This window comes from Anabrus simplex, chromosome 1, assembly GCF_040414725.1.
Source record: "Anabrus simplex isolate iqAnaSimp1 chromosome 1, ASM4041472v1, whole genome shotgun sequence".
Taxonomy (NCBI): domain Eukaryota; kingdom Metazoa; phylum Arthropoda; class Insecta; order Orthoptera; family Tettigoniidae; genus Anabrus; species Anabrus simplex.
The window spans coordinates 1,296,145,724-1,296,158,312 of NC_090265.1; the positions used below are offsets into that span (position 1 = coordinate 1,296,145,724).

The 12,589-nt window shown below is 36.7% G+C and overlaps 1 protein-coding gene across 1 annotated transcript in view; it reads right to left on the reverse strand.

Moving 5' to 3' along the window:
• Nucleotides 1-547: 547 nt before the first annotated feature.
• Nucleotides 548-12,589, reverse strand: part of LOC136858766 (transmembrane protein 47) — a 161,506-nt gene continuing 149,464 nt past the window's right edge. The window contains exons 5-6 of the mRNA XM_068225741.1: nucleotides 11,475-11,537; nucleotides 548-4,275 (exon numbers count right to left, since the gene is read on the reverse strand). Coding sequence (XP_068081842.1) covers nucleotides 4,115-4,275; nucleotides 11,475-11,537 — 224 coding nt within the window. The 3' untranslated portion in view covers nucleotides 548-4,114. The remainder of the gene's footprint in view (nucleotides 4,276-11,474; nucleotides 11,538-12,589) is intronic.

The following is a 12,589-nucleotide window of genomic DNA, read 5'->3' on the forward strand; positions in this document are numbered from 1 at the left end:
TTTTATTTCAGAATTGTTCTGGCATCAAGATTTTCACAAATCTCATGAACTTGGTAAACATTTTTCAATAACCTTAAAGTACAATAGAATCTGAGCAGGACTATTTCTAAATTGTATACTAATGTTAAACTTGTATAAGTAGAATGAAACAATAGAATTCAGAATATGGTACCATATTTTCCTTTCTTATTTTTTGTTGATGATTAATGTAAGATGTGGGTTATTTTTGGTTATATGCAATAATAATGATATTAGAATAAGCATAATGGCTTTTGGATCTATCTAAGATGAGAAATGGACAACTGGTGCAAAGTGGTCGGATAAACTCTGTGCTCGACACAGCAAGTTAATGAAAACCTACTGGATAAGTGGATAATTGAATAAACCTCAGAATGTATAATGAAACTTATCATGGTCCCTAGTTGGCTGATAAATAAATAAATAAATAAATAAATAAATAAATAAATAAATAAATAAATAAATAAATAAATAAATAAATAAATAAATAAATAAATAAATAAATAAATAAATAAATAAATAAATAAATAAATAAATAGACAGATACATAAATAGATAAATAAATAAATAAATAAATAAATAAATAAAAATCATCAGCAATTTTAAGAAATGCTAGAGTACCAGAATGTTACCCAGGAAGGACACCCGTTATTTAAGTTATTTAAGTACTCTTGAATGTCAACTTCGGAATTCAGTCCTGCATTAGGAGCAAGCGTGCCGGCCCCGTGGTGTAGGGGTAGCGTCCCTGCCTCTTACCCAGAGGCCCCAGGTTCGATTCCCGGCCAGGTCAGGGATTTTTACCTAGACCTGAGGGCTGGTTCGAGGTCCACTCAGCCTATGTGATTAGAATTGAGGAGCCATCTGGCGGTGAGATGGCGGCCCCCGGTCTAGAAAGCCAAGAATAATGGCCGAGAGGATTCGTCGTGCTGACCAAACGACACCTCGTAATCTGCAGGCCTTCGGGCTGAGCAGCGGTCGCTTGGTAGGCCAAGGCCCTTCAAGGGCTGTAGTGCCATGGGGTTTGGTTTGGTTTAGTTTTATTAGGAGCAAGCACCTATCTGACTGCGATTTTAGAAACTGTGTGGTAAACTTGTATTATTTAAGAATATGTTATAGTACAGCACATGCAATGATTCTGCACCTAGGATTGGATGGATGGCCTGGGACTTATTTGCATCTTCCTGGAATATGGAAAAGAATCAGACAGTGAAGACTATAGTTTACAGTACTAATTTGGTTATGGTTTTAATGTAGTCTAACAAAGGAGGGTGTTTTTATATTATTTTGAATGACATAAAAAGACAAATATATAACATTGTATTGAGAGGTTCAGGCTGCACATACAACCACTGCGCCCTCCTGGAACAGCTTAAATTTTTTTGTGCATTGTTCCCATCATGAATGTAGTTTTTGGTACCAAGTTTGGTTTATGTTATAATGCTGATGGATGATTATTGCTGTTCTAAACACTTGTAAATTAATGATTATGAAAGATATTTTTAATATTTTCCATTAGTGGTCAGAGAAATACTGAAATATTTGTTTTCTTTGCCAACAACATAACCGTTCAGTATAGAGATATTTCTGATTGCATGTTATTGGTTTAGATTTCAGGTGTTCCATATGTTTTAATTAATAAACTAACTTGCTCTGCAGTTAAGAAATAACTCTTTAAGAGTTGAATATCATAACTTTCAAATTTCTAGTCACAAGAGAAAACTTGAGTAAGAAAATATTCCTTCTCATTCCTTCCACAAAAGACCATTTGTTGCTAAGTGTTGTCAGCACCTCCGTTTTGCATTTTGGCTTTGCTCAGCCAGGCTATGGGAAAATTAATGTCCCTGGCAGGAACCAAGATTCTCCATAACAAAAAAAAAAAGAAAGTGTGCTTAATTCCTTCCAAACCTCCCACCCCAATTTTAGTTCATTTTACTAATAGCATTTCTAAATATTTTTTAAGAAAAATCATAATTGGATCATTTGTTTTATTTTTATTAATATCACTAAAATACAGTTATTTCAAGAATGTAACCAAGTTTCACGTTTTGATAACAGAACATATTTGAAGATGATAAACTAATGGACAGTCAACATGGAAGAAGGAAGAAGTTTACCTAAAAAGCTACTAAATTATCTTACACTGTGAACTGAAAAGAAATGTGGCTGGTTATTGTGACTGTTTATCGCTCGTCAATTAATCCTTGATTTTCATTTTAGTTTTGAAAAATATATCAGACATATCTGACTGCATTCAATGAAGGAGGTAAAAAAATTTAGTATACTTACGATGTGCAATACAATTCTTCTCTGAGGATGTTTTCTGGAAACTGTAGTTAACAAATAAGTGTGTAACTCCAGTATCAGAATCATTGTAATCCCAGGCAATTGCTTTTTATTGGGTACTTATCATCATACCTTTAGACCAAGAAAACGTCCAATACAAGTTCGTCTGTAAATTATTACCAAAAAATTTCAAATGTCTGAATAGATTAGACATGTAGTAAGTACAATTTTCACCTCCAGGAGGACTAATACATATTCTATTACCATTATGAAGAGATTAATGCATCAAATCAATTAAATGAAAATATAAATATAAGGATAAAATGCCAAGAACATCAACATAATTGGTTTACTGGAAGAGATAGTTTGTCACAACATTATTCTGCCAGCAGAATTATTGTAGTTGTTTCACTTTGAATGTGTGGTGTAACCTTTAAAGAACTTTAGTAATTTAAAAACAATTAATCAGTAAACTTCAATATGGAATACTACCAGAAACTTTCCATCGTAAACGTGTCTGACAATATATCATTTACTATCCAACATACTTACTGAAGAGGTTGAGAATGTTATTCTCCATGTACAGTGTCTAATGAAATGTATATTAGGCTAAAGAGGTGAATTATTATTATTATTATTATTATTATTATTATTATTATTATTATTATTATTATTATTATTATTAATGCCTAAAATACCAAGAAAAAATTCTGAAAGATGGCATCTGAGAGTGCCGTTCTTTACATAAAAATAATTGTGATCGTAATCATCAAGTCTGTCAACAGCAGAAATATTTCAAAAATATTTCTTAAATAAGAAATATTTTCAGTAATAAGTGATTCATTTTTAATTAAATATATATTAGAAGTTTTATCTTTATATTCTCATTAATATGAAGTTGAATTGAGAGTTTACTACAGGAAAAGTTTAAACATTACTACAAGTAAATATCAAAAATATCATTGTAAAACAAAAATGTAATAGAAAATATGGGATAGTAGTTAGCTATAGCCATCCTTCTTGAGTACAGTCAGTCAGTCATCTACAGCCTCACGCACACAGAACTGTCACACCTTCCAATTTCAAAAAACAAATCTTTATATTATTTGCCAAAAGCAATTCGTTCGCTGTGAAACTCACATCGTCCTCTGTCACATGTGACCAATGTGGAATTGTCACAGAATACAAGGCACAAGTTTCTGAAAGTTATCATTTAGTAGTATAAAAATGATTTTAGTGAATATTAAAATTGATTTACAAGTAGAAAAATGTTTAAGTGTTGTTAAAACAGAGTATCTATGTCACATTAGCTAAAAAGATGACGATACGGACATGAAAATGATAGTGTATCTGATCTGGCATGCAAGGCTTTGGATGGAAACAATTTCAGTCATGACTAAACATAAAGCATTTAAGTAAAATTACTGCTCCCATCTTTACTTATTGCTTTTCTCAATTAATGAGCAAATTGTTAAATGCAAACACATACTAATCCAGTCAAGTTCTGTGAACGAACTAGATGATATAATATGTTATCCTATTCCCTGATATTAGCATTGAAACATTAAGCTGTGCATGTTCAGTTTTCTGACTGATGGAGTTCTTTTAGAGAACCTCTCAATCTCGGAAAGTATTGTTATCTTGCTTTCTTTCATTGATCAGTTTATCATTTTGAAACAAAGGATTGCAGCTTGGGATAAGAAACTTGTGCCATTGTATCTTTCTGTGCAGTGAATCATCACATCTGGATCACAGCATCACAGGTTCTCACGCTCGGAGCTCAGAGCACAACATCGGGCAGGGGTGGTGAACACTAGGCTCGCGAGTCGTTGTCGTGCACAATCTTCCGCTCCTTATAATAGATTTCTTCTGATTCTTTGTCACACAGGAGGAGGATAACACCACCAAACAGGAAGATGGCAGCACCCCAGCCAACGCCATATGCCCACCCGAACTCCCAGACATTGCGATTACCTGGAAACAGAATAAATAATAGTATCAAGATGCTAATAATACAACTCAAAATATTTTATCATAATTTGATTAGTCATTTTATATTTCTCTATATGAACCTGTGCATTCTGGTAGTTGAATAATACCCAGAGTGCAGAAAAAAATATTGAAAACAGAAAACCTCATGGATATGAATTTTTTAAGAATTCAATCAAATAGGAATTTCCATAAATCAAACTCTATAAAACGACTACATACATATTTAAGTAAAATTTATAATTCCACCTTTTCAATACAACATACTTTTGCAAAGAAGTTTTACATTACAGTTAAATATTTGGTACCAGTTTCAACCCTGTTCGGGGTCATCATCAGCCATAAATATAAATTGTACAATTCATTCAAAAGGTCCTAAAACAACAATTTTAACATAACATTAATATTAAAGTAGACAAATATGACAATGTCAAGTTAAAATGTTAGATGATGATGATGACACGAAGATGATAAAAAGTTTATAGATAAGCACAAATACTTTATAGAGTATGGCAAATTGAATACCATTATAATGTGGCTATAGTTGACTCCAGATACTAAAGTTCTTAAATGTGTCTCTTTCACACAAGTTCTAAAGGTTGTATGACCTTGTGTAGCGCTGATCATTGTGCATATACAAAATCTGCCATGCTTCTCACACTACTGCACAAGGTCCAAGTGCTCCGCAATGAACTGAGAAATCTTCACCACCCTTTTCTTACAAATATTTATTCGACCTTCACGCACAGCACTTGCCCTCAGCATTATATATATCTACTTGAAGTTCATCCAATGACATGTTTTCTAATTTATTTACATCATGTGTATAACTTATTTCCTTTACATCAGTGTCAAGCAAGGTCATACAACCGTCAGAACTTGTGTAAAAGATACGCATTTTAAGAACAATTAGTACCTAGAAATATATTAGTACTACTCCAATGGCATATAATTACCATATTCTGAAGCACTTATGCTTATTTTACAAACTTTTATCATATTTCTTTCTACTTAATTCATATTGATCAGCACTACACAAGGTCATACAACCTTTAGAACTTGTGTGAAAGAGACACATTTAAGAACTTTAGTATCTGGAGTCAACTATAGCCACGTTATAATGGTATTCAATTTGCCATACTCTATAAAGTATTTGTGCTTATCTATAAACTTTTTATCATCTTCGTGTCATCATCATCATCATCTAACATTTTAACTCGACAATGTCATATTTGTCTATTTTAATATTAATGTTATGTTATTGTTTTAGACCTTCTGAATGAATTGTACAATTTAAGTTTACGGCTGATGATGACCCTGAACAGGGTCGAAACTGGTACCAAATAAATATTTAACTGTAATGTAAAACTGCATTGCAAAAGTATGTTGTATTGAAAAGGTGGAATTGTAAATTTTACTGAAATATATACGTAATCTCAGTTCAATACAGACCATTCAAAATGAAGTTTCTAACCCTCAATAAAAGGACTTGCACACTTTTTCAGGAAAATGTTTTAAGAATAGACTACCTAAAAATAAATAAGAATAAAGAAAACTTTTCAGTTGGTCACTGAAATTGTATTGCCCACATAACACTATATTCACAAATAGCACTCCTGTTTCTATGCATCCTGGTATAACTGGCCAATCTGTTTAGGCATCAGAAAACTGAACTAAGCATGGACAGTATTATTATGATGAAAGAAAGAAAGAAAGAAAGAAAGAAAGAAAGAAAGAAAGAAAGAAAGAACTGTTCAGGAACTAATAACAACCATTGCTGATAATGACAATGATGATTATGATATTTTCTGTAAAATATTCAGAAATATTTCTTCATTGTGAAACTTACAAATTTAAGTACTTGTTAATTTTTTGTTTTACTAGATATTTATTTTCATATATACATAAATCTTCATTATAGACTGTTATGCCTTTCAGCATTCAGTCTGCAGGTCTCTGTGAACTACCTAAATGCCTCCACAATCCTCTATTTGTGGTCTTGTTTAGTTCCACACCTCTTATTATTAAATCATTAGAAAATGAGTCTGACTATCATGGTATTAGTCTCCACTATTCTCCTAGGTAACCTATCCTCCTCCATGACCCCACAACTTAAAGCCAGTTTATGTGTACAGCTTCATTGATCAATTTCATTCTTCAAAACAGCCTTTATCTCCTCATTCTGAGCACCCTCCTGCCATCGCCCCCACCTGTTTGTACCAGCGATCATTCTGCTACTTTCATGTCTGTTACATCTAATTTATGAATAAGATATCGTGAGTAGACCCAGCTTTCACTAATGTACAGCAAAGTTGGTCTGAAAACAGTCCGGTGTAAAGATAGTTTTATCTGGGAGCAGACTTCTTTCTTACAGAATATTGTTGATCATAAATGCGAGGTCACTACATTAGCAATGTTGCACCTTGATTCGGTGAATCATGTACCGCTACTGCCTGCAGTTCCATTCTTAATGGAACTGGTTTGCTGCAGGTATCAGAATGAGTGAAAGTACTACCACCATCACCACCAGGAGCCCGGTTGGCATTAACCCATTCTTTCAACTATAGTCTAAAATTTCTCAAGAATGTATGATGATCTGGTCTGAGATTTATTTCTTGAATGCAGACTATACTTGCCACAAACTGACTGATTCTGCGGTCAGTATCCAGTATTCGGGAGATAGTAGGTTCGAACCCCACTGTCGGCAGCCCTGAAAATGGTTTTCCGTGGTTTCCCATTTTCACACCAGGCAAATGCTGGGGCTGTACCTTAATTAAGGCCACGGCCGCTTCCTTCCCACTCCTAGCCCTTTCCTGTCCCATCGTCGCCATAAGACCTATTTGTGTCGGTGCGACGTAAAGCAACTAAAAAAAAAAAAAAAAAAAACTGACTGATTAGCTGGCTCAGCTCAGCAAGATGCCTGTCATAACTGTAACAGCATCATAGTGTGGACTCTTGCTTTTCTGAGTTAGGTGTCAAGCGGCAGGCTGCTTTCAAACCTAAAGACTGCTTCCATCTCCATCTCAAGATGGAGGTGAAACTTCAACATCCATGAACTCTCCACCGGTCTCAGTTGTGAGGGGATAAAGCATCCCAGAAGCCTCCAGGATGCTTTTTCAGTGGCAGGGAGTCGTCCTACAACGTGAACACATTTGGCTCTGGAGCAGGTGCTCCAGCTGGTGCTGACACACATCCTCCGGATGGAGAGCAAATTTTCTTCTTCATAGGAGGGGTAAGGAAGTGTTTAGGAAGGGTTCCCTTCGTTCTAGTTTAGACAAGCTGGAGGGACATTCCCAGCCCTGGTCAACTATACCACCTCCGCAGGCTTAGGAGACTTGGCCTTCCTCCCCTGCTGTGCCAGCTTAGTTGACATTCCCAGGGCAGACTCCTCTATGAGCAAAGGTGGGGTAGACCTCATCTTTGGGCTTTTACTCTTTGCAGCATTTGCTGAAGTTACTGCCACACTGGGCACAGTGACGTTTAAGAAACAATGAACTTGATAGACTGTGCAGTAACACTAAAGTCTAATGTCATGGCAGGTGCATTCAAGGAATTAAACTAAGGCACACTTCCTCGTACAAAAGACCATCCAGGGTCTTAATGTCCTGGATCTTCTTCCCACTGAGATAAACAGGACAGCTCAAGGAGAACAAAGACCAAGGTAGTTAAAGCACCTGTTTAGAGATGTGCACTGCTCCATGCCATGAGCTTCTTTTCCATGTAGAGTGATATGAACAATGAGATACATTATATGGGAGGTGGAATACGTGGCCTCACATTGTAACGAAATATTGTTACCTAAACTTTCTCTGCTAACACTGACAACTTTAAGGAGACAATGAAAGCACTAGTGGCAATGTGCTGACCATTGACTTTGCATGTAATGCGTCTGATGTGCATCACACCATGGTTCTTTATGTCTTCCATCAGCTAATTGTTAGCGTTCAAGCTCATGTTGTGATGGAAGGTCACTCTGCAAACCAGATTCAGGGATTAGTGCTCTTCCACTTGGACGGCAAATTCACCAAAGCGGTCGCACTTAAGCAACTGACTAGCCTGAGCTGTGGTGGACGTCTTGAGCAACAACCTACTAATGCGCATTTACTTTAAGTCTTCAAGTTCACTCCAGACACCTTCTATGTATTTGTCAATTTTATCAACTTAAAATTATTCTCATCGGTTCTGGTAACAACCAGGAACCTACAGAAGCTGGATCCCATTTTGAATGCTGCGCATGCTCCCAATAGTTTGCAATCCTTATGGAATCATATGCTGAAGTCTTGGGTGGCAGACCACCCTGCATAGGCTTTGATCTTTTCACAGCCATGCCCGAAAGTATTCTCCCAGAATGTCACCAACTTCAATCAAGGGCAGACTCTGTAGCCTTGTGAGTGGGGGTGGTAGAATACACCCATGGTATCCCCTGCCTGTCAGAAAAGGTGACTAAAAGAGGCCCCAGGAGCTCCCAACTTGGGTGCAAGTTCACCTTGGGCTCCTACCTGATCCTAGCATTGTTTCCACTTACATGCCAGCCTCTTCACTTCAATCTTTTAAATCCGACCTCTCTTGGTCAACTCTTGTTCTCTTCTGACTATGGCAGTATTAAGTTTACAAGGCCTACGGAATCTTTCATTTTCAAGTCCTCTGTTGCCCTTCCCCTTCTTTTATGATACCTTCATTTTTCAAAGGACTGGACATCTTCCTTTTTTTCCTTCTCTGATTACAGTTAATAGAGGATGGTTACCCAATTGAACTTCCACTTAAAACAATAGTCACCACCACTATCACCCCCACCACCACCACCACCACCACCACCACCACCACCACCTGCATCTGCCAAGCAGCCAAGGCCATACTCGCCTGGCTTAGAAGTTATTGCCCAGAGTCTGATGTTTAACGATGCCATTAAGTATGTACCATATAGCATATACAAAGGGATTCTGCTCAGGCATTTGGCGGATACTACTGCAGGGTACATAATGCTCCCACCCGATAGAATGTGGGTACCGTCTGGTCTACTGTGTGAAGTCGCACATGTAAGAGGTTCTTCCACAAGCAGCATGCATATTAAAGTTTGATTTCTTCTAACCCTCATGAGGGAACCGAAAGCCACATGACTCCTTTAGGAGACTGCACACTTATCTGCAATGTGCAAGTTCCATTCATATGTTCTGTGGCTTTGCTGATAGGCCATCTATCTGACAGATCCTGTTGCCGCACGCATATCTGTATGTTATAATACCAATATAATGGTCCGTTATTGGACATTATAAATTTTCCAGCTAACTCACTCTTGGCTGCTAGAGTTTTGCCCCAGTGTGCTAAGTTGGGCTCATCAGTTGGTAAATAGCACACCCACCAAGACGCATGGCTACTGCATACTGCAGAGGCCACTGCATAGGCTACTTGCAGCCACCAGCAGTGCCAATGCACTAGGAGAGACTTTGTCTGATGGCCAGGCAGGCATCAATTTTTAGAAATTTTTAAATTGAAGTTTACAGGTGAATCGCATTATTTAATTTAAAAAATTGTTATTTAATTATTATTACTTCCACTAACTGCACTAGATGAAGTAAACTTAAACTAAATTGGTTCTGTTGCTCTGTAGTGCATGAAAAACGGTAATTGCTATCTGGTGGACTGTACTATCACATGCACGTCAGCGGCGACACTGGCACTCCAACATATAGTGTGTGGCACTACATTTGTTACTATGGTGGCAGCTACCTGCTGTCATATCACTGGTCTGCAGCCTGCAATATACAGATAAGTGTGCGGCCCCGCCTTTAGTCACCACTTTGGACAGGCAGGGATTACCTATGGATGTTCACACCCTCCCACCCACAGGATATCCAATTCACAATTCCATACTGCAATCCAGTTACTTGCCAGGCCGTCCCTTTTATTCACCAGGCAGGAAGAGTATACTATGAGTGTATTCCATGACCCCACCCACAGGGGAAGCAAACTCTGCCTCAGCATCGGAACATACTATTTAACAACATCATGGCACACTCAAGTTTTGGCACTGTCCTTTTGTAATAAGATGTGAAAAAAACCTGGTCGATATTTAACGTAGTGTGTGTGTCTTGTTGACATTACAACATACAATGAAATAGAAACATGTACGCAGTGAGCTATGTCTTGCTTGCTTCAAATCATCTTTTCAAAAGAGTGAATCTAACCTGTTCATCCCTGGTATATTGTCATCTGCTCTTTTGTGGAAAATCAGATGTTATGTATTGAAAATAAATCTTACTGTTAAAAATTATTTCAAAAACTGAATAAGTACAGTCACGAGTTTGCTATTACAACTGTTTGAGCCTTTTTAAAAATATTTGAGCAAAGGATTGTTAACAAAGCATTCAAAAATCTATTTTAAAAGTCACTGTCGATATATGAATATTTGTTGTTGATAAACTAAACCATAATACGTATTTTATTTGATCCTGTATTGACTTGCCTAAATCTATTAAAAATATTTAAAATAGCTTATGTTGTGTCCACCTTGTCAAAACACTTTTAATGATTGAAAATAATTTATTCTATCATACATGATTCAGGAACAATGTTCATTCCCTTCATCAGTGAAGTCAAATTAAGTCCTTGACTTCACTGATGTATGATAGAATAAATAATTTTCAATCATTAAAAGTGTATTGACAAGGTGGACCTAACATGAACTATTTTAAATAGTTTCTTTAATAGATATGAATATTTGTTGTCTGTCATTTACAGATCAGTATACATTATTGAAAGAGTTGTGCTGCCTCTACAAAATACCATGGGCCTATGATAAACATCAAACAAATACACTACGGAGGCAAGATTTTATCCGTGGATCAAGAGCGTGAGAAGTGGAGAAGAATATTTGTTGCGCTGCATGTTCATTATGTGAATATGTTGCTGGTCTTACGAAGCATACACAAAATTTTCAAATTATATTTTTTTCGGAATTGGGTATGATTTGCACCTTGCCATTTGAACCGGTATGGCCTCCACAAATATTGAATATGGAGTATATCTGCGGGGACACATTGGCGAAGTCTCCTCATGAGTTAAACAAAATGGCTGATCATCAAGTTAAAAGTAATCTTCATACAGGGGAAACATTATTAAATTATGAAAGAGCTGTTGTGGTAAAAGCCAAAATAGGTAACAAAAAATCCAGATAAATCTCTTACCTTCAGTGAGTTCTCTAGCGAAGCATACAGGATAGATCACCAAGGCAATTAGGATTGAAATTACTGAAACATAGGACAGAAAATCAAATTTAGTTATTGTTTCTGAAAGGAACAGGGTAATTGAAGTAAAGATAATTTCATTGTAACTACCCTTTACATCAACTGATATAATAAAGGATTTAGAATTAATACTGCCAGCTCCTCCATCTATTTACAGACAGGTCAGGGATTGGCACCTGGATCTGAGAGCTGGTTCAGGGTTCATTCCGCCTACTTGATTATAACTGAGAGTCTATCGGATGGCGAGATAGCGGCCCCAGTCCAGAAATTCAAGAATAATGGCTGAGAGGATTTGTCACATTGATCACATGCTACCTCAAAATCTGTAGGCCTTCAGGCTGAGCAGCAGTCACCTGGGAGGTCAAGGGCCATCAAGGATTGTATTGCCATAGGGTGTTTTGAATGAATATCAAACATTAGAACTTTTTTTGCTTTGTATTTAGAGTCACATAACATTAGGATATTAGGGGCTAGGACAGATAAGATAGTGTCTGGGAACTTTATTAAGGTCTAAACTGTAACGTGTTCCTTTTATGAAAATTGGAAACCATGGAAAATCATCTTAAAAGCTGCCCAACCACATGCCCTGTAGTGTGTATAGTGTGTAATCAACTTGGTGCAGTTGAACCTGGTGTTAAAATGATACAGATCCTTCAGATATCCACATTATTTAACTTACATCACTTGAAAGTTTCAACTTATATTTGTATTCTTGGAAGTGTATTTGTATTTCTTAGAACTGCCCTCCAAAAGACATGATGAGATCTGATCTAAGCTACGTCTAAATGAATCAATGGAGGAAAGACTTAGGTCATCTAGACTTAAATGGTTTGGGCATGTTAAACGAATGAATAGCACAAGGTTACCATATGCTTACCTTGAAGAGAGAATAGCAGGTAGAAGACCAACTGGAAGACCAAGAAAAAGATGGCTGGACCAACTGAGGGAAAACGTGGAGAGAAGAGGATGAAATTGGGAATCTGTGATGGACAACAAAATCTTTTTGAATAGGCAACTTTGGAAGATGCTCGTTTTCTAACACCCTACCTGGCTCG